General features: G+C 38.3%; 2 protein-coding genes across 5 annotated transcripts in view; one reads left to right on the plus strand and one right to left on the minus strand.

Annotated features, from left to right (window-relative positions):
• Nucleotides 1-8: 8 nt before the first annotated feature.
• On the minus strand, nt 9-7,098 carry DHRS9 (dehydrogenase/reductase 9; the record flags this gene model as incomplete). The annotated part of the gene is made up of 5 exons (XM_079311270.1): nt 6,969-7,098; nt 4,394-4,724; nt 2,471-2,729; nt 1,096-1,259; nt 9-259 (listed from the first exon to the last, which is right to left on the minus strand). The coding sequence occupies exons 1-5, from the start codon at nt 6,981-6,983 to the stop codon at nt 9-11; spliced, it is 1,020 nt and encodes a 339-aa protein (XP_079167396.1). The 5' UTR covers nt 6,984-7,098.
• Nucleotides 7,099-10,421: 3,323 nt separating this feature from the next.
• ABCB11 (ATP binding cassette subfamily B member 11) overlaps nt 10,422-22,520 on the plus strand; it is a 41,060-nt gene continuing 28,961 nt past the window's right edge. For 2 of the 4 annotated variants that reach the window (XM_079311202.1, XM_079311204.1), the window contains exons 1-7: nt 10,422-10,616; nt 14,527-14,557; nt 16,540-16,642; nt 19,633-19,654; nt 20,880-20,927; nt 21,015-21,063; nt 22,170-22,411. In XM_079311202.1, coding sequence (XP_079167328.1) covers nt 16,567-16,642; nt 19,633-19,654; nt 20,880-20,927; nt 21,015-21,063; nt 22,170-22,411 — 437 coding nt within the window. In that variant the 5' untranslated portion in view covers nt 10,422-10,616; nt 14,527-14,557; nt 16,540-16,566. Of the gene's footprint in view, nt 10,617-14,339; nt 14,494-14,526; nt 14,558-16,539; nt 16,643-19,632; nt 19,655-19,690; nt 19,801-20,879; nt 20,928-21,014; nt 21,064-22,169; nt 22,412-22,520 lie in introns of those variants that run through there. The other 2 variants (XM_079311203.1, XM_079311205.1) reach the window with 2 other exon arrangements.

Here is a 22,520-nt window from a genome sequence, read left to right on the forward strand (position 1 = left end):
TTCTAATACTATACATTAATTAGAACTCCACGAACTGATCTCCTGCTCCCTGCTGGAGCTGGAAATGTAATGTGCAACAGCATATCAGACAAACAGCTTGGGGCATAGGAGAGAAACAGCCAGAAGAACTTTGCATCCCATCCAGCTCTGTATCGTGTCCTGGGGTACTTTGCTATCAGGGCATGTTCCATGCATTTTATGACATTAGAAATATCATAGTCACACAGTCTTTCCACTGATGATCTTTGGGCTTTTATATCTGTAAACAAAAACATAATCCTGAAAGCATTTATATGCAACATCTCTGTGAGATTGTTCTTTATATCCAAAAGTTTGGCTACAGCTTTAGGCTTGCTTTAAACTACTGTCTTGAGTGCTGAGAGCAGTATAGCAAAGCAGAGACAATAAAGGCTGCAACACCCAGAAGTCCAATAAGCAAAAGCCTCCCTGGCCTATACTGTGAACCAGATGTTCCAAACAGTATGTGCTGTGTCACACTGCACTGACTTTTCAGATATCACTAAGCAACAAATGTAGCTTATCGTCATAGCAGCTCATTCCCACTGGGCATCCTACCTGTAAGTATTCAGGGACTAAGAAATGCAGCATGACCTCATATCTCACTAGTCTCATGTGTGAGCTAATATCTCAGGTCTCATCTAACATACACATAGTAAAGAACAGTCAGTGATGGGTCCTTAATGAGCATTAACAATGTCTAGTAAATGTTCACAGAGTCACAGATAGACTGATGTTGAAAGAGACCTCTGGCGCCAAGCCCCACTACTTAAGCTGGGTCACCTAGATCAGGCTACCCAGGACATGTCCAGATTGTTTTGAATATCTCCAAAGATGGGGACTCCACAACTGCCCTGGGCAACCTGTGCTCGTCCTCAGTCACCCTCTCACTGAAATGTTCAGCAGGAACATCCTGTGTTTCAGTGTGTGCCCATTGCCTTGAGTCCTATCCCTAGATGGCACTATAAAGAATTTGGATCTGCTGTCTTTACAGCCTCATTTCAAGTATTTGTATATGTTAATGTAATATGTTAATAATATCCCCCTGAGCTTTCATACAATCCCTTTTCTACTTACATTCAATTAAGTATTTTTCTCCATAGGAATCCCTGATCTCAGGAGTCAATCTGTTCCAAAGTTTGAAGAGGTGTTTCTCAATGATATCTGAATTAACTTCTTCTGCCTTAAAGAAACCATGCTCAACAATGCTTACTTTCACTCCAAAATGCTGCATTTCTATCCTGAAGAAAAAAAGAAATAAAAATCTCTCTGACCATCCAATAATGGCACAACTATGAATCTTAAGTAAATTGACAATCTGCCACATTAATATTTGAGACTTTGATTCTTATCTTTGTATATCAGAATTATTTTGAAATGTTCAAATTAGCTTCATAACTAATTTGTTACTTGTTCTGTAAAAGCAGAGCAGACACTGAGGGGAAAAAAAGCAAGTATATTCACAACTCTCTGGGTTGTTTATGTTAGACTAATGCAAAGGATGTAGCAGCTAGGTGCATCTCACTTGTGTTATCATACTAAAACTTATGACAATTTCATATGCTGTTGCACCATTTTAGTTCACAGCAACAGCAGATTATTAAAGTGTCTGAGAAAAAGTAAAAGTGAAAAAAAAATTGGATTAGAACTTTATCCTATGGTTAAATGGCTATGATTAAATTATTAAATATTAAAGCAATAAAGGTTAATGGATTTCCTTGCAGTGTGGTTCTCTCTATGTAATTTCAAATTGCAGTGCAACTCCTTTGGGGTGAAAATGGCGCCTTTGTCTCACTGGGGAGCTCAAGAGACAGGCAGCCGTGTTCTACAGTGTGTAAGGGAATGAACCACATGTACATTAGCCATTAATTTCTATTTCTTTGGGGTATATGCTTTCTTTAAGTAAGTACTCATAATGGTTTGAAATTAGCTTTCCTAGTCGTTCTGACTTGTGAAGACTTGACTCACTGGGCTGGGCTTTTGCTTTCTAGAAGCAGTACAGTACAACTGGTTTCAGCAGAGGGTGCTCAGCTTAATTTTCTGAAGTTACAATTACCTTTGGTAGTGTGGTTGCTGTCTGGAATCGCCCAGCTCAGATTGTTGTGGAGAGTTAGAGCAAAACATACAGGCAAGCATAACTTGCTCAAGAAACTGGATCTATGACCAGGCTATATTTTTGGTTTACTTTCAGGTATGCACTGGATTCACATGCCACATGAAATCTGCACACTAACAACTTGTCTAGGAAATGAAATTTTCAAAGTGCAGTTCCTGAGTCTGTCCATAGTACTGGAGACTTAAATCTTAAAAATGTGACCAGCCCTCTTATTTTCCTTTTCCCCTTTAGGTAAGATTTCTAGAGAAGAATCAAAGTGGGCAAACATACACTCACCCTTCCTCAGCATGCCTGGAATCTGTTGTAGGATTCATGCATGAGTTCCTGGCTACTCACCGCAAGGTGTCAGAGAAAGCTTCCATGCCCCATTTGGACAGACTGTAGCCACCGCCTACAAAAGCCATGAGACCTTTGGCATTCATTAGATTGACAACTCTTCCCTCAGCTTTTTTCAGAAGTGGCAGAAGCTTGAGTGTGATTTCAATCAATCCCAGCAGGCTAACATCCAGGACTGAATGGAAGTCTTCAATCCTCAGCCAGTCAGTGGGTCCTGCAGGTGCTGTTCCTTCAGCATTGCTCACCAAGCCAAAAAGCCCTAGGAGAAATGCAGAATTATTTATTTCAGTGTATGGCAATCTCTTACCCTGGAGTATCATGTGCATTGGGAACCAAGCACACAGTCTGCAAAAGCTTCAGTCAGATGAATACAGTTATCTGGGGTTTATTTGGATGATCTGCTTTGTATACCTGGTAAAATTTGCTGAAGAGCATGGGTAAAGTGTTAAAGGGAAACTATTTTGTTTGGAGATGTGGGCTGCCATGCTGGGCTTTATTATCCAGATCCACTCAAGTATGTAGGCTCCTAATAGACTTGTATTCTTGTGAAAATCAAATAGTCTTCATGGAAGTGGAGAGACTGATATTTCTGGTTTGGGGTCTAAAGGTCTGAACCAAATGTATGGAATTAGTCAGTGTTTCTAAAGATACTAGCTTAGCCCTGTGTATTGATAATAGTGCTTTACTACCTTTATAAATTACTTGAGGAACTTTAGATAAATAGTGACGTTTCCAAGAGTTTGCTGAGGACAGCCTGTGCCTGAGGGGAGAGGCCGAAAGTCCAGCACTCAGCCTCCATAAAGAGTCCCACACATTTGAAGTGAAAGCACTGGCAGTGGCTATCCTGGCTGAGATCCTGTGGCTTTCTACATGTTGGGAGCAAGAGCCTACTGGAGGGGGTAAGTACTAGTAATTTTGTTAAACTTGCTCTCAATCTCTGCATTCAAGAATGGTCTGTAATACTTATGATGAGGCCAAAAGCCTTTTACAAACTTTAAGGAGAAAGTGCTATGGTAGAAAATATGTTTTACTGAACTTGCTCTCAATCTCTGCATTCAAGAATGGTCTGTAATACTTATGATGAGGCCAAAAGCCTTTTACAAACTTTAAGGAGAAAGTGCTATGGTAGAAAATATGTTTTGCTGTTTTAGCATAAATAATAATAAGCCTATTGAATAGTTGGTATAACTGTGTGTTACAACTGGTAGTACAGAGCTGTGGTTCCCTTTGGTAGCCTTTAGTCTGAACTCTCAGTGCTGATAAATGTATATTGCCACAGTTGAGTATAGTTACCATGCAGATTTTTTTAGCACCCTTTGCCAAATCCATCACTGAAATCCCATAGGTATCCAAGGGGAAGATCTTCCTCTTTACAAGAGTGCTCAGAGATGTATGATAAGGGGTAGTGAGAGCTACCTATGTAGCAACTCCACGAAAACTGCCTGAAATTGCAAGTGCTTAACTGTTACAGTCAGTGCAATTGTTGAGTACAGTGCAAATGTCAGACTAATCCAGCCACACAAAAATATACTCTTCTCTTTAATAGATGAGGGCTGCAGAGGCCCTGAATTAACAGTTTTTAATTGAGTGGGCTAAATTTATAAAGAAAATTTTCTGGTACCAGTTAGTACCTTCCTTCCACTGACATTCTTCCACTACACCAGAAAGAGTTTAAAAAACACCTGGGATAATCTGGTTTTAACAGAGTGAGTAAGTAGATTTTTAGGCATCCTGTTGGTGAAAGCAATGGGCAGCATTGCTGGAGACAATATCTTTGAACTGAGAAATGACAGAACTAAGGAATGTGCTTCATCAGTAAGATTAAAAATGTTTCTGCAGTGAGTAGAGAGGTAACAGAAGTTTTAGCTAGACCAGATTTGGTTATATTGAATCATCTTTCTGAGAAGTTGCCTTGTCACTTACCCTTGCCAGCTGTCTGTTCAGTCACAAACACCACAGCCCTGGCAATGCTGTTGGAGTCTGCTAAGTTCAAATTCACTGTCTTCAGTGAGAGTGAAGAGCAGGACTGTAGCTCTTGGCTTCCTTTTTCGGTGGCACATGCAGCAATGACACAAAATCCCTTTTTGTCAAGCCATTTAGCCAGTGAGTTCCCAAGTCCAGTGTCACAGCCTGTTATGAAGACATGCTTTCCGTTCAGATTTCTCACTCTGTATCTGTCTCTGATGATCCAGTAAATGGTAAGAGAAAGTATGGAAGCCAAAATTGCTATGTGCAGTGAGTCTGAAACTGAGAGCTACAAGCAAATAAGTTAATTTAGAAGTGCAATGAAGCAAATGTGCTCAGCCAACCCTCCAACTTCCTGAGACACAGCTCCTGTAAAGGGCTTTGTTTCTGGTTGCAGCCCTTCCAGACCACTGTATGTTAGGAGAGAGCAGGAATAGGAGCTTTGGCACAACCAGGATCAGGGATAATGTGCGCCTTGACAAAATCTTCCATACCTTTCTTTTCAATAGATTTTTGATGTTTTCAAGCTTTGCTGACCAGACTTTCTAGTAAGCTCTGTCCTTTAAGGACATTTTAGACAGAAAGGAATGACCTTATCGGTTCTGAAAGTTGTTTTTTTTTGGTGGACATTGGTTATTATTTATGCTAATACCAAAGAGAGAAATTCCCTGGGGAAAAGGGTGATTCTCTTTGACCTACTTGCGTGATGCTACCCAGGCTGCTTTTCTAATCTGTAACAGTAAGTAGTGACCCCAAGAACAACCCAAGAGAAGTGTAAGCTGCGGTCGTGGATCTGATGACTAATTAATGGGGCTTGTGTTGTGTGACAGTGAGTGATTTGCTCTCTGCCCTTTAGACAAGGTAAACTTTGGGGCAGTGCCTGAGTCTTCTGACACTTGTTGCCTGTTTACCAGTGACACACAGCACAGCAGAGCATACTATATGGGAAGTGTGTTTGTATAAAGAAATGTGCAAATGCATGTAGGTATCACTCTGTTGGAGCCTTCTCCCACTATGTGTTCTGCTAGATTACATCATTACTGCTGGAAGGAGCCTGGGGTCAGGACTGAGAGAAACAGTCTCAGTTAAAGCTTTCTTTCAAGAAAATTCTCTAATTCTGTGAATGTGCAATGTTATCCAAAATATCTCTTTTTTGTTAATTGTGAAGTTATACAAAAGCCAAAAAACAGCCCAAACCTGGCTTCCAAGATCATATCGATTTTTAAAAAGCTGCACGGAGTGGCAAACAGTGCATTTCCAGAGAAAATGTCAGCATGATATTTCAAGAGTATTGATGTATCTTCATAAATATTACATTTGGATTAATAATGTAGTCAGTAAATAGCTAAAGGCAAATTCTATTTTCCATCAAACTTTGATATTTGCCTGGCAAATTGAGAATTTGTGTATTAGAACTTGGATTTTGTGCCTACACATGTGCCATTATAAAAGCAATTGATTTTAGAGAAAAGCAATATGACTGCATTGAAAGCCCTCTAACATCCCTAGATGACTGCAAAGTTCAGCATCCCTCTGCTTGTCTGCACTAAAGGAAACAAGCACATAGACCCTGTATTGAAGGAGGGTATTAATGATTTACTTCTACAGAAGTTTGCTTACACCAAAGAATTTCAGACTGGGGTGAAGTCTGGGGCCTGTGTGTGCTTTGGATTCCTTCACCCCCCACTTTGCAGGCAGTGCAAAACTCCAGAAGTCAGGGCTCTGCAATGGGTAGAATGACCTGCCAGGCATCCTGAGGAAGAACTACAAATGGGAAATTTAGGCACTGTGGTTCTTCAGAATGAGCATTCACATAACACACAGTGGAAGATTTAGATATATCAGGAAGCACACAGAAAGATCATCCAACAGCTCTCCAGAGTCACCCTTCCATAGCCACAAACCTCTAGTTTTCAGTTAATTAATTGAACAAATTGGCCGGCACAAAACATCAGATCTCTTACTATTAGGTGAACTATTCTGCACATGCAGAGCTTTGCACTTCTGTTTCATGGAAAAGGAGTGCTTATTTGTATGCGGTGTAAATATGTGACAATTTGTTTTGTTGGTCAACAGATAATTTAAGATCTTTAGTAATATGTTATCTGAAAAGAAATACACCTCTAAACTCTACTACACAACATTTTGTAGGGAGATGAATGTTGTCTGGTACAGTAAGTTTTAAGCATGATTGTATCTTCTTTGTATGGCTTGCACTTCATATTTTAACCACAGCATCATAAAAGCCCCAGGAAAACAAAACCATTTAAATTCTTAGGTCACCAAAGCAGTATTTGAAAATTGGAGCAAGGAAAGATTCCACATGTTAGGAAAAGCATTTCTGTGTTAGCATTTTATTCTGACCTTGTAGGTGCTAGGATAAACAACAACTGTTAAATTTACTCTAGAAAGGAAGGGACTGCATAATCTCTTGTCTGTGCACTAGAAAACAAATGCTTACCTCTCTTAGATATCCTGCAAATGCATATAATAGGTACTGCTCACTATAACAATAGACACAGGTTCTACTCACATTCTGGAGAAACATCTGCAAGCTCGGTCTTTATCTCCAGGTGCTCATGAGTTGCCTTCACCAGTTATTTATTTCCAGTGTCAAAACATAGAAACAGCCCAATTTGCTCATAAAGTTGAGTGCCAAGACCTGCATGTTGGTTTGAAAAAAATAAAAATCTCATAAATTCTATGTCTAGTAGTACTTTCCTAACTGATGCACATCAGCTATTGCTAATGACTTGTACTGTGATCTCTGTCTATTTTTGGGATGTACTTGGTATTAATCTTCTGGCTAGGCTCTATGCCTACCTCACCTACCTATGTTTTATAGGCATTGCTGGCTATATATAGTGATTTAAAGAGCTTGGGGGACTGTCAAGGCTGATTAAGGAGAACTAATCTACTGAGCTGAAAGAACTGATCTGTGCTTTGTCTTGAAATCAGCAAGAGTTCTTCTGTTGATTTAATAGAGCTTGCTTCAGGCCTCACCCTTTTCTCTTTCATATGAATGATGCTACTGTTGATGTGACTTAATCTCTTAAGATACCTCTTTAAATTACTTTTACTAGTCTAGGGGAAGTTTTTTGATTCTAAGAACAAACTAATTTCAAGATTTCTCAAATAAATGCTCAAATACTACAAACTGTATAAACAGAATCTCTACAGTTTGAATGCCACAGATGCTACCATATGATTGCTGGGTGTCTTGTTTGTTTTATCTTTGGCCTGGTGTCTGGTGGGAACTTCTGATCCAGCTCTGAGTACTACTGCATAAACATGGCTGCAGAATTTCTTTTCCCTTCACATATCTCTTCACTGACAGTGCTGTGCTGTGCTGTGCCAGGTGCTGCAGCAAGAGAGGAGACTTGGGCAAAGACCGTTCTCAACAGCAAAATGAATGAATAAGCTTTTTCATTAAAATTTATTTGAAACTAACTGAATGAGTAGGAAACTAAAACTGAGGAAACCAAGTAAAGTGGTAGAGCTGGAAGTAATCTTGCCCAGTTGAGTGCATGATGGCAGTGGCAGCTTGTCCCAGACTAACTGATGACACATGGTCTGGCTGGTCCCTGACAAGAGCTGAAGAGTTATTAGTTCATCCCCTGCATGGTGGACAGCTCTTCCCCCCAGTTTCTTTTCCTGCTCCCCATGGCTTGGGCCTGGAAATTTTTGCTTCTTTTTCCCCTCTTGGGTGCCCCAAGCTGTGGTATTGGTTGTTACTGTATTTTCAGTGCCTTGGGGCAGTCAGGAGGGGGTGCATCTTGCTGAAGATGTGGGGTTCGACGGGTGGCTGGCAAAAATCTCCTCTCCAGGACAAGCCTGGTGGAAGTGCCTGCATAGCCCTGTCTGGCCTGATTCTAATGACAGGCTCTCTCTGTGGCTGGAATGATTGCAGAGCAGTGCTGCACCAGCATGCAAAGCCTGGCACAGGGAAACACTGCTCAGCCAGTGTCAGGTCAGGGGTCCTGCTACTGTGGGCAGCAATCCTTTGCCATGCAAGTGTAGGAGAAAAATATAAAAGGAGTCTCTCCTTCACTACCACTGTTTTTTTCCCTCAGCAAACTGCTTTTGAACTGCAGAAAGTTATTTCAGAAAGTTGAATAGAATCTTCTTAGCGTCTCAAAAAACACTAAAATGGGGAATTTTCCCAATAAGTTCCCTTCTTCACAGAGTATCCTCGGACTCTGAGAACATAGCATGTGGGGGACCTTACTGGAAAATAAATCATATAAGCAAAATGTGAGCTCTATTCATAGCTTTCTGTTAGCTGGGCATGAGACAGGCTTTTCTCTGCAGAAAGGAGACCTTGGCTGTCTGATTTCCTATTGATTCCTTAGGGATATTTTGTAATGAAATCCCTGACTCTTAGAAAGGAATAAGTGCCTTACCTGAACTGTAATACTGGGGAAGGAAATTTGGTTTTCCAGGGAAAAGAAAGAAGCTAGAGTTATTCCTGATGGACAGGTGAAGGTGTTGTAGCGCACAGTTGTGACTCTGATAAGCAAACCAAAACCAGGTTCTGTGGATGCAATCCCCCAGGACATTCTGACCTTGTGGATGTTATGGCTCTTCCCCCATGAGATGTCCCTTCTAGTCCTTAAAAACCATGTCTAAATATGTTTTCACCTGTCTCATACAGCCTTGTGAACAGATCAGATTTTGCTACTCATAGCACTGAACACTATGGTTTGCATTTTTACAGAATCACTGACTTCTTTTGCTGGCATTTGAGCAAATGAAGTGTCTGGTCCCAAGAGAGTAAAATGTCAGCAGAATCTGGTCCTCCATACAATGAGAAGTAATACCTTTAGGCAACTGATATATTTTCCCGCATTTATAATTTAAATAATTTATTTACAGCTAGTCTGCCCAGTTTTAAATCCTGTTATATTTTCTTATGAATATTAACATTTGCAGTGATAGTGTCTCACAGTAACTGATGGTATACTTGTGGTCTGACAGGGACTGAATTCAACCAAATGAACTTTAATTTCTAAAGATAAAGATCAGACTAGGTGCTGTCATTTCAGTTTCTTTGTTTTCCTAATCAATCTTTTTAACTGAAAAATCTTGGTGAAGAAAAGAGAAGTTTTAGCTTCTAGTAAGCCTCTGTGTGAAACAAGAATTCCAAGGATCAAAAGACAAACAGCCACTGCTCCAATAGTCTTGGCAAGTGTCTATTTCACAGGTCCTGAACAGCAGCTTCATCACTGGAGTTAGCAGAATATAGGGACTTGATTTCTGTTTGATTTCTAAATAAATAAACAGACAATAATAACATAAAAACACATTGAGCACATTGATTACATCAGCAGATAAAAGTTTTTCTGTTTGGGAGTTCGCTCAAAACTACATGCCAACATGAATAATTAATCTTTAACTGAGATTTGCATAAACCTTTCTAGACCAAATATGTGTGGATAGTCATATTGTGGTGCAGATACATTTAAGATTAGCCTTTCATATGACAGTATTTCCAACAAGTCAGAATGGTGAGGAGATATAATGCTAGTTTGCAAGGCTTTCTCAGTGAGAAATGCATTACTTCTTTTGACAAAAATGTCTGGAAATTGCCTCACCTTTTTGAAAATACTCCTTTACATATTGCATTGTATATCAGGGAGAAGCTTGCTCCTAAAAACCTCTTTCTCTTTTGTAATCTTTGCTGGATTACATAATGCTGTTTTTAACAGTTTGGGTTGAACACAACAAACGTTTACTCCAAAAGCTTTCACATCTTTCCTGAAGGCAGCCCAATGATTTAATTGCTTTAGACATTATTATTATTATTATTTATACTGTTGGATTTTTTGCTGTACTAACATTTCTATTTCTGTCTTTATACAGCACTCAGCCCACAGATACATCAAGCTTTAATCATGTTTGTGAACTTTCAGCTTGTTATCCATAAATGAAAGGGGCGTGAGCTATCTTATCTGCTTCCCAGAGTGAGAATGTGCATGTACAGTAGCTGACACTGTATTTTAGATCCCAGTTCTCAATGCAGTAAATCATTAGTTATCTGACTTGTCTGAAGGACTGGCTGGCTGCCTAAATGCAAGTATGTGGAGCCAATTTGCATATCTTAGGAAATCCCTTCTTAAGAGAAGACCTCTGGCTGGTGGTAGGGCTTCTCCTGGCCCCATTTGGTATCTATCAGTCCTAGGTAAGTGTTTTGATATCCAAAATGGTACTACACATTTTTAGACACACAAGTTGCTCTTGTCTGTGTTACAAGAAGCCACGATGGTAGTCCCCAGAATAAGTTTGCTGTGTTCTCTAGACATTTGTAACAATTATGATAATTAAGAGAAAACTCTTCAGAGAAGAAAACTTAGACAGAAGTTATTGTCATACAATAACTCATGGTATGTATTTTTCTAGATGGGTGGGTATGAGACATTTCTAGGTGAACTTTTCATGTTGTGAAGACATCTCAGTTTGAAATTGATTTGGATTGATTTGGAAAACATTTCTGAGCCCTCAGAAATTTGGGGGAAGAGGGAAAATATAAAAATGTAAACCAGCTTGTATCAGCTCTTAGAGTTCAGTGAACCACTGAACTCACAATTTGTGGCTTTGCTCACAATTTTTTGAGGGGGAAAAAGAATAATTTTTGGCCTGAAAACAAGCATAATTAAAATAAAAGCAATTTTTCAAGTTATAAGCAATTTTATGAAGAGATCAAATGTCAAATGCAGATTCGAATTTAGCAATAAGTATAATTGGTACTATGGCACATCATAATGGACCAGATTTAAGACTCAGATTTAGTAGAATCCACCCAGTAGGATCTTGGGCCTTTGCAAGGTCTACTGCAGTACTGCTCCTGCTGAAATCAGTTAGCACCAGAAACAGCAGCAGCATCTTATCTTTCACAACTTGTTGGGTCAGACATATGGGATTTTTCTGGCTTTCAGATTTTTGCAAGTAATATTCCAAAACAGTTACATTTAGATTTGTTCAGTAGAGTGAATTTGTAATTTTGCTTTTGATATAACGACTGATAACTTAGAAGTAATTAATTACATGCATTCAAATTTTAAAACAAAACTACACTTGTTAAGTGGAATTTATTTTATTTGTTCCCTAGCTGGGTAACACAGCATGGGAGGTACTGAGCACTTGTGCCAAAACCCAGATAAGCATGTGAGTGTAAACAGCCCCAATAAAGATTCCAGGAACTGGATTTCTGTTCTGACAACGATGTGTTGATAACCCTGACTTTTTGAGCACATTCCCAAATATTTATCTACCACTAGCTAGATGTATAAAACATCCCACTAGTGAGATTTTCTTTCATGAAAGGTAACAAATACACACTTGTTAAATATCAAGTAAAATAAGCTGTGGATCTGGCATATTTTGAAGAAAACTCTCCTGCCTTTTTTTTCTTGAGCAGAAAATTGAGAATTGGTGATGTGAGACTGAGGCCACAAACAGGCAACAAAAAGTCAAACAAAGCAAGCCGGACCCAGAACTTTTCCCATTGCAGTGGATACTGAAGTAATGCTACCCAGAAAAATGTTTTACTTTACTGCAACCTTTGGTTGCCAATGCTGAACTCTCAGGAAAGAAGGGAGCAAATACTGCCTCTGCCTGTGAAGCAATAAATTTTCACCACTAGGCTGTGGGAGTTTGCCTGTGGTCTCTGAGCACAGGAAGAAAGGTGCAGGTTGGAGCACTTTACCTGCTGAACTGAGGCTGAGGCTGTGTGAAAACATCGATACTGCAAAATACGTTTGGGAAGAGCCTCCTATCTGGGATTATACTCCAATTGATTTAGTAGTGAATCTATAAGTAATTATTGATGATGGATTAAATCCTGCTTAAAGAAAAAATTCAGTTATACTTCTCTATGAGCACTCTTGGCCCAGAAAACAGGAGATGTCTAATGCAATCAACTAAAAAAAATTATTTAAATAGATTTAAAGGAGTACAGAACTTTTTAGAAACTCCTTATGGACAATCCATCTCTTGCAAGGCAAGATGCAATGAAGTTGCACTTACTATGGTCAAATTCTCCTCTGGCTAAGCTTAATTTAAAAGGAAATGGCATGTTTTTAAGAGGAACAGGATCACTGCTTTTATTTTCTGCTCATACATCTGCTTTCTGCTCTGACATAGCAGGTTCAAGATATCTCCATTTTTACTGCAAGCCCTATGGCTGCTCAAGGTGGTTTACATAAATAAGTATGCTGGTGAAATGCAGCTTCTTGTGCTGGCTGAAAGTTACCCAGCATATTGCAAAAGTTGCAGGGAGATGCTAGTTTTTATTGCTTTACTTCCTCAGCAGCATCAGTAGTGAAGAAAGTATAAAAGTGATTAGGTAACTGCCTTGCCTGTATAGCATTTCAGAGTTTCTTTAAGTCAAGGAAATTTTTCTCTTGGCATATATATGCATAAAGAAAAGACCCATTACACAGGCAGGCTTTTCTTCTCTTGCAAATCTTATTAAAATTACCATTTCCCTTATCTCTTATCTGCTTGGAGTTGTCATATTCCTTTGCTGAAGCCTTTGTTTGCCTGCAGCTGTCTTGCAGTCTGGGTAGTCCTTGGCTGTTGTTTTTCAGAGCCAGGGCCAGGCTTGCTTCTGGAAGCTGTGTAGAGACCTGCCTCCCTTGGCACAGAGGGATCCTTGTTCTCCTGGAGTCCTGCCACCCACCCCTACCTGTCCTGAGGCTTTGGTCACACCAGAGAGCCACACCATGTGTCTGCTAATGCTTGTGCAGGGCCATGGCAGCAACCCAGGGTCAGACACACTCTGAGAATAGTCACTCTAGAGAAGGAGGCAGAACTGTATTTCATCACACTCTACATCAGCTAGAACGTACATTAGTAAATCAATATTAAAAAAACAGAGTTTTGGCTTGATCTGTAATCTGGTCAATAAACAAAAATAAAAGCCAATTTAGCTATGCTGAAGGAAAAGGCCTATTTTTGTCATGACAACAAATATGTCTACAAACATGGGACTTAAACTGATCTCTGTGGGCTTTAATCTGTGGGTGGAACATTGCATCAAATTAATAAAAGTGCTGTAGTTACAAGATTTTCAGTTAGAGTTCTTTTCACAGTCTGTTTTATTTCCAGTGTGCTAGGGAGACTGACAGGTCCAGCCTGTCTGCAGCCATCCAACTTTGCAATGATAAAGATCTACCTGCATTATTTTATAGAGGCCACAAACCAAAATGAAAAAACAAAAAAACTCATCAAGAAAAATTATATTTTTCTGTAGTTTTCAGGAGAGGGAGTGATAAGAAGTGTTCTGTGAGAAGCCCCAAAGGCATTTGTTTGGTGGCATTCAAGAGTGATTGGGAAGGCTGAGGCACAGGGAGAGGCAGGTTCACATGGACATGCCAGCTTCTGACAGGAACAGGGCAGGTGACCTGAGGGGCTGCTTACCTGGAGCATGGGGCAGGCACTCTGATAGATGTCTTTCTAAAATAATTATTTATTTTAACATGTTGAGTTACCTAATTTGGATATAAAAGTTGTAGTTTGATTTTTTTAAATTATTTTTAATTTGTAGTGAAAAGTTTGAAAGCCATGTGGTGAGGGGCAATCTTAGAAAACAAAGCTTTTGAGCAAGTTTTAAATCTGAATTTAGCTTAATCTCTGAACCAGTTATCATGTTATTCAGCTTATGTTGCTATGTATGGTGGGGACAAAAGTGTACAAAATTGTCTGGCAAATAAAGTTGCTGATAAAATAATGCTATAAAAATTCTTCCTGTGCATTCAACTGTGAGTTGTTTTCAAGAGAAATGTCTGGTCTCCTCATGTTTTCCAAGTGCCCTGACTTTGTTGTGAGATCGCACTAGTCAAATTTAAACACTCCATTAGATGTCAATGAACTGAAAACATTGTGACCGCATGGTCACTGACCCAGGTGCAAATAGCCAATGCCCAATTGAAAGATTCATTTCTGGCAAACAGGTTAAAATAATGAAAATATACTGGAAAATGGTTGGGAGCTTCACTGACTAATTGAATAGCGTCCTTGCAATTCGTTTATGATCCTATGCTTTTTCACAACCACGGGTGAGTAACAATTAATCCTGTTTATTATTTCAGAGTTAACTGATGACACTTTGTGAACTGAAAGGTATTTGTATTCTTTCCTTTGGGACAATTTAAGCTAAGTGCTTCATTTCCTGTGCACAGTTAATGGGGTTTTTTTGTTGGTTTTGTTTGTTTATTTGTTTGTTTTTGTGGGCATTTTTTAGGGTTTTTTTATGAGGATGTTTGAAGAACAAGACATTTAAGTTCCATTTTGAAGCAAGATATGTCTTTCTGCATAAATGCTATCACTAATGTATGAGGAACCTAACTTTAGAGAAACATGAAGGATAGTGCTTTCAGAACCAATTTGAATTGTTATTTTTCTCCACCCTTTTATGTTAAATAAATATATTAACTGAATAAAGAGATGATTTGAAATAGATTTCTAAGGGATTTGGATCAGGTCCTAATGTTACTCCATTTACAGGATGTTTTCCTTTGTTAGCATTTTTCAAGTATTATTTATTTAAATCTGGATTTTGAGTTACTCAGATTTTTGTATCTCAAAAATCCAGCAACTGCACTGTAACTGGCTAGAGTAAGATGCTATTTCATTTGTGTGCAGTTCATTTTCTGCTACTAGGTTGCATTTTGCACACATATGGGTACTATTGCCTTCTATTTTCTCTAATTTATATTATCTTGATTGTAAATGCAGATCAGCAACAGTATCTTTCAAGATGTTTTAAGTGATCCCAGTTAAACATCCAAACCCTGAGAAGGGTTATTTTAACAACCTAATATGGCATGTTAATGTGCTGTACTAATCCATTTAAGTAAGCTAATGAATTATCCCTATGGAAGAAGACAGTATTTGGTGTGTTGAGCTTTAGAAAAAAATAGGAAAAATGTTTCCTTTCAGAAATGTGGGGCAGTCATAATTTTATTGGAAAAGTAGCACTATTCCAGAAAATTTATCACTAGCAAATCTTTGCAACTAGAATTCTTATTCAAGTCTATCAATCATTGGGATTTTTTCCACCTTTCCTGTTACTTCAAACTGTATCAGCATTCGGGGTTAAAAAATGCTATAATTATCAATTACAAAATTGAGAAAGGTTTGTTAAAATGAAATAAGAACAGTTGAACTATGCTATCTAAATGCTTAATATGCTTAAAATGAGAGGTTGTGAGTGTTTTATACAGACATATAATCATCCAAATATTGATACTTTCAGATACTTGTTGTTACTTCCAGAATTAAATGCCTTGGGATACATTACATTAAACAAAGATTTGGATGAGATCACACTGGTCATACACAAGGATATATTTGGGGACGACTTCTGCAGCATTTTCCCCTGGGTGCATCCTGGATGCCAGGCTTTCCTGGCAGATTTTGCCTCACAAAAGTGCTTTAACAAAAAGCTATTAACTTTGTCCTCATTTCTTTTCATGTGTGATATCTGCTCAGCCTGTCAGTGTGACTATAGGAATAGAACTGTCCAGAGGAGCAGCTCTGGTAGCCAAGAGCAGTGGGAGTGCAGCTGGTGATGATGATGCAGATGTTGATGCAGCCTTGGGGCTCCCACCATTCTCCCTTTTTTTGTTCCCCTGTTGTCCTCTGTCATGGTCCTTCCAGCCATTGCCATCTGGGACAGCAGAAGGCAGGGGCAGGTCCTGCTACTGCCTTTTGACTGAAGCAGGATCTGCCCTGTTAATGTCTCAGCCTCTAAGCTACCTTCCCAGATGCCAGCTCATTTCAGCTCAGCCATCCCTGGGGACAGGGCTGTTTGCTGGGAGCTGCCAAGCTCTGCAGGGCAGCCTCTGTTGGAGGCAGAGGCACTGAAGCCTCAGGGGCCTTGTGCTCAGGGGTGAGCTGGCCACTCTCAGAGGTGTTTTTCTACTCTGCACTTTCACTGAGTCCATGACATCTGTCCTGTTATGACTTGTGTTGTAATCAGTGCTATTGTCCTGAGATCATGAGGGCAAAGGGGGAGTTTAACATAATGTTGTTTTATGTTCACAGACAAATGTATTCTGATATACTTTTTCTCCCAATCCCCACACCCCATCTCTTTTCAGGACTTTTGGTTGAAGTAAATAATCATCATGTCTGACCCAGTAGTTCTGCGTAGCATCAAGAGATTGGGAGAGGATAATTATGCTTTTGACTCGGATGGCAAATGTAAGAAGTTTATTTTTCAGTCACCTCCTTACATTATAAAGGATGTAAAATAGGTGGTGGGTGGCCTAAGTGAAGCAAGTAGTCTACAGAATGCAAAGCAAATTGTCTATGGGATAAACAGTGTTATATGGTACCTGCTGTTATAGGTATGCTCCTCCCAAAACAATTTTTCTGTAAAAAATATAATAATCCCTACTCATGGACAATCTTTACAGGTAAATTAACATGTTCAAGGTATCTATGTAGGTTTTTATAATCAGTACTTTGTTGTATAAGTAAAAGGCTTCTATTGAAGAAAAAAACTTAAAAAATGCTGTCTTTCAGTTTCTTCCAGCAACCACTCACATTTGCAGTCATGCACGTATTAGGCAGAATTCTTATGAGCTAATTCTAAGATCTTAACTAATGCCAAGATCTGTATTCCCTCTTCTTATCAGAGTTGTCCTTTTTTCATTTTTCCTTTGCAACATGCATTTTTACATTTCGGCAGTCCAAATATAGGAAGAGTCAAGGAGAAACATGAAGAGAAATATTTTGAGTTATCTTTGTAAGACCTGAGAAAAGCCAAAAAAAGAGAGGCTGTTAAATATTTACACAAATCATAAAGTATAAAGGAAAGCAAAAGAGTAGCCTGCAATGGAAGCTAAACATCAGTGCAGACTAAGGGGATATGGGCAACTTCTGGAACAGAAAACTGCTCATCGCTTCGATACACTTACTTTGAACTCCCAGGTTGCTATGACTTACCTTGCTGGTTTGAGGAGTTGTTTTTTATCTGCCTGATTGTTTTACACACTTGTTGCTTTTACCCGTTATGAGATTTTGGCAAAAGGTTATCTACTGGCAAAAGACTATTATTCTTTTGACAACTGGCCAACTTGGGCCTATCAAGTGAAGTTGCGTCCGGTTTCTTGGTTTCCTTGGAAATACACTCTCTTTTCTGCTCTGGACCTACCCTTGAATACCACACTTGTAAGTGTAGTTAAGAGACAGATCTATTTGGGAATTTTTTGAGTCAATTTTTCATCACTTGACTCTCAAAAGGAACTTTTTCATTGTGTGTTCTCACCTCAACAGTAAACGCTCAAATTCTTGCCAATGTTTTTCAACTTTTCATTGAGTCTCTGCTTCTTTTTTTTCCCAACTGTAAAATTTCTTTCTTAAATCCCTTTATTCCTCTTTCAAAATTTTTGGGTGCATTCAAAGACAACTACAGCTTTTTTCCTTTTGGGTTAATAAAGTCTTTTATATTCCTTACATTCTTTTCTTTTCTATGAACATCATGTTCTGACCTCTTTTTCTACTTTTTCAGTTTTCACAGTGTGAACTGTTGCTCATCTTTTTTTTTTTTTTTCAGTCAAATTAACATAACTCCAAATTCTTCTCCTGCCTAAAAAACTGCTGGTCCATAGGAGCTGGCCTGCAATTCCTTGCACTGTTGAATAACACTGGTATACTCATTTCCTTCTTCAAACTAATAGATTAGGGATTTTTCACATTTGGAGAGCACTTGTTTTGCTCTCATAATTAATGACTCAGAGAGCTTTTTCACTGGGCCCTTGTTTCTCACATTTTCCTTCCAGTGGGCATTTCCTTTATTTCTTGCCAAATGCTTTGCATTACCAGCCTATAGAAGAAGATTTCTCTGAACCTTAATTTTTCTGATAAACCTTAAAGAATCTTCCAGAAATGGTTTCAAACCACTACTGTTGTTACTTGCCGCCAAACTTAAAATAACCAGATATATTCTTTCTTCACAAAAGAAAGGTTTTCTAACTCCAAATGGTACTTTGTAATAACAGTTTTACAAATTAGAACTTTTCTGAAAAATGTCTGTATTTTTTGGGATACATGTACCCTTATTGAAATAATATTTTTTTTACCATTCCAAAACAACAGAGGGCAAAATCAAACCACTAGAGTAATTGCAAACTAGAGCCAAATAAAGTTATCTTATTAACCCCAAAAAGGAGATGCATCAGCTATTCCCTCAGTTCCAAACTCAGATAGTTTCCATCTAACATTGGGTTCTTGAGAAATACAAGACCCTGGAGGTAATGGAAAAACCTTCTTCCCCTGGGTAGCAAAATGATAGAGGCAAAATTTGTGGTTACAGCAACTTCTTTGTACCTTCTGTGAATAGTGAGGCAAACTTCCTCTGTGTCTGCTCTGTGAAGTAGCCCTGTGCATGCTCAGGGATGAGTCACTAGATGTGAAGAAAGGAAGGCAGAGGTTGAAATGAAAACTGTGGTTCTGAATTTAATGTTAAACTGGCAAGTGTATCATAATTGAGCAAAGTGCATATGCTCAGTGCCCTTAGGTTATCCAAATTGTGTTGTAGTACAAAAGTAACTCTTTATTCATTGTCATGTCAAGTGATGTACTAAAAATATTTTCTACATCAGACCTTCTGATGACACTTCTTTGGGGCCCCTGATAGCTGTGCTTTATTATGTCTTCCACAGCATCTTTTGTAAGGAGGCTAAATCCAGATCTTTTCTGGGGACTAAGTAATTGTTCTACGACTTAATTATATCTTGTAGTATGATTCCATTTCTCTAAGCTATGGTTCCTTAGACAATGTCTCAAGAGCAGACATCAGTGTGACAAATTCATCCTACCCTCCAAGACCACAACTGCTCATCTTCCACAGGATTTGCAGTCTTTAAGGAGTGAAGAGCTAGCACTTCTCCTTTCAGGGAGCAGGCATGGAGTGAGCATTAGCTTAGTATCCTTAAGGAGGCAGTGCCCAAGACAACTAGTTGAGTATTAGAAAACAGCTGGCAATGAAAATTACTTTTGGCAAATGTCCTGAATAATGCTTTTAATGTTCTTAATTCTGGCTATATGTATTGTGGGAATAAGATGTTTTTAACTCAGAAATTATCAGGTCCCATGGAGTTCTAGAGTTTATGTTTCACATGTCTACAGAAGGTTATGTACTTTATCAATAATCATTAACTAGACTGTGCATTTATTTTCCCTCACAGGTAACAGCTTCAAGAAACCAGAGTAAGTCATGTACATGATGGAACAATCAATATTTCTACAAATCAAAGACATTAATGTCATCAGATCAAATTGGTGGAATATTTTCTTTTTTTAAAAAGAGCTGTTGTCTAATGGTTGAACTGCATTATTTGATACAACTGAAACAGGTAGACCAAAGCAGTCCCAGAAACTTCTAAAAACATAAATTCCACAATATTATCTTCCTTCTGAAAATGTTTTTGAGATTCAAATTTATCTTTCTTCAGTGTTTTTAGTTTGATAAATTACTTTTTCAGGAATTTTAATCAAACTTGATTAATTTCTCTTAAAACTTAACTGTGAGATTTCAGAACAAAAGTAATTATCTCAGATACTAAGATTTAAATGTAGAATTCTTCATAGTTAAAAGCTGGGGCGATTTAGAGAAGTTGACCTTCAAATATTATCAGAGATCTGATTGGAATTAAGAGCCTCCTCCTTCCTAGACCTTTGGACAGCTCTGTAACACGCTGGACAATATGTTATAATTTGAGCCAGCTCTTCCTGACACAGTGTACCCAGTCTGGGAGCTACCACTTGAACAGGAAACCAGAGTACCTCCTAATTTTTCCCGTTGTCAGTTTGCCCATCTAAGAGAGCACCAGCCCAGTATTAGAAGTCTGCCACATCTTTCAACACCGAAACACAAGTTCTGTTGGACTTTCACATGTTACACACATGTGATCTATACATACCTGAAGGAAAGTTTCCTTTAGGCTTTCTAGGATCTGGTGTCTGAAAACAGTTTATGAAAAATATAGCTTGAATATTTTCCTTTATTAAAAGCCAAACCAATCCACCACAAATAGATTATCCCTACTCATCCATCACTGAATGTACACAGCTGATGATGATTTCTTGCTATGGGAACAAGAATTTTCTCTGTCTTAAAGGAAGGATTAACCAACAATTTGGGCAGTAGGTTCTTCTTTAGCTGACCTCAAAGAACCCACAATCCGCTTTATATGAGTGTGTTGAGGAGCTGCTTATGGAACAAAGTATAAACCTTTAGAGAATTTTAACCTAGCCTCCATTCTAGTCTCTGTCTAAAATTTCAAAGAACCCTCAAATCACTGGTTCCAAAGAAATCTGAAAGAAACAGCTTGTCTCTTAAAATCCTGGGCAAAATGTCTCAAATAAAATGCAACTTCACAGAAATAACCAAGAGAGAAGAAGTAATAATGCAAAATCTTATCCTTTTTGCCAGAAATTTTTATGCATATGAAGAACCTTTTATAGAGAAGAAAAGTGAAAAGTGAGTTAAGTTCAATTTTTTTATACTTTATAGAACAAAAAAGTAATAAAATGCAAGTTTATAATTTTATGTTTTCTGTTGTTGAAGGTCATCAAAGAAGAAAGAAAACAATGTTCGTGTTGGCTTCTTTCAGCTGGTAATGAAAGCACTTTCTATAAATATTTGATGTGTATTGTGTTGCAGAATAAGTGACAACAACCAATAATGTTTTGGGGCTTAGCTGTGACTAAACTGAACTTTTAAGGATTAAATCTTTTGGCCTGAAATTCTACCAATAAAATTCAGTGAAAATTCAATAGAACCCCTTGTCATCTTTTCAGTTTGGTGTCAAAATTGTCCATTAACTGTCCATTCTTTTTGGAAGGAGGGACCTTTTTTTTATTTCTCTTTTGTGTTCACTGGTTTTCCCTTTATTGTCTTTGCCCTAATGTCTCTTTCCATATATGCTGTAAATTTCCACTCTTTCTTTTCTAAGACACATTATAGCACCTGCAGAACCTGGGCAGGTTCTTCAGCAGGCTATGATTCCTCTTGGCACTCCTATTTTAAAATGTATAGCATTTGATACTGATATTCTATATGGACAGTTTAATCTATATATTTACACCTGACTTCACCAAGGTTCAGATTTCATACAATCATTACAAAGGCAACTTAAATCACTGTATCTTTGCTGAGCTACCTGTGTGAAAACTCTTTTCTATACATTTCTCTCAGATTTAGAGCCAATTCACAGATGCCTGGCTCAGCCAACACGTTAGGATTTTAACTATGGCAACTTGCTCTGAGATGTTTAGTTGGTTTTCTACCACAGCACCTCAGACTTTTGAGAAATTGGCTAACTATTCAGAGGCTCTACATAATGCCCTATGACTTTTTACTCCCTTCGCTCTGTCTCCACTGGAAATCTGCATAGCAGACTATATATATGAATTATAGTTACTATTCTAAATTTCTTACCTACTTTCTGGAATGATGATAATGCAGAATGATATTGAGCTATTAATTTTATATGATAATACATTCATTCACATGTTAAAAGGAAGCTCAAAATAATTTATGAGGCTGTAATTACAGATGTAATTAGATTAGATTGGACAGAGATATATTTTTTTTCTATATTGAAGATAATTCAGAAATTTAAAGAGAATGGGTTTTTTTTTTTGATCCACCTAATTAATCATTACACAACCAGTATGAAGACTGCCTCTCAGCAGAGACCTTTTTTTTTCTTCCCTCTAGTTTCGATTTTCATCATCTACAGAGATTTTAATGATGGTTGCTGGTAGTTTGTGTGCTATTGTTCATGGAGTAGCCCAACCAGCTGTGTTGCTTGTGTTTGGTGCAATGGCAGATACATTTATTGAATATGACATTGAAATGCAAGAGCTGAGAGACCCAAACAAGACATGTGTAAATAACACCATAGCATGGATTAATGGCACTATTCATCAGAATGAAAAGAACGCCACAATAAGATGTGGGTAAGTAATGGATGGATTTGTTTCTTTCCCATTGTTATCATAGCTTGTCAGAGAATACATAGCTACTGAAGGTCCAGTCCACCCTTTAAATCTTACATTTCTATTCAGA

This window comes from Erithacus rubecula, assembly GCF_903797595.1.
Source record: "Erithacus rubecula genome assembly, chromosome: 8".
Taxonomy (NCBI): Eukaryota; Metazoa; Chordata; class Aves; order Passeriformes; family Muscicapidae; genus Erithacus; species Erithacus rubecula.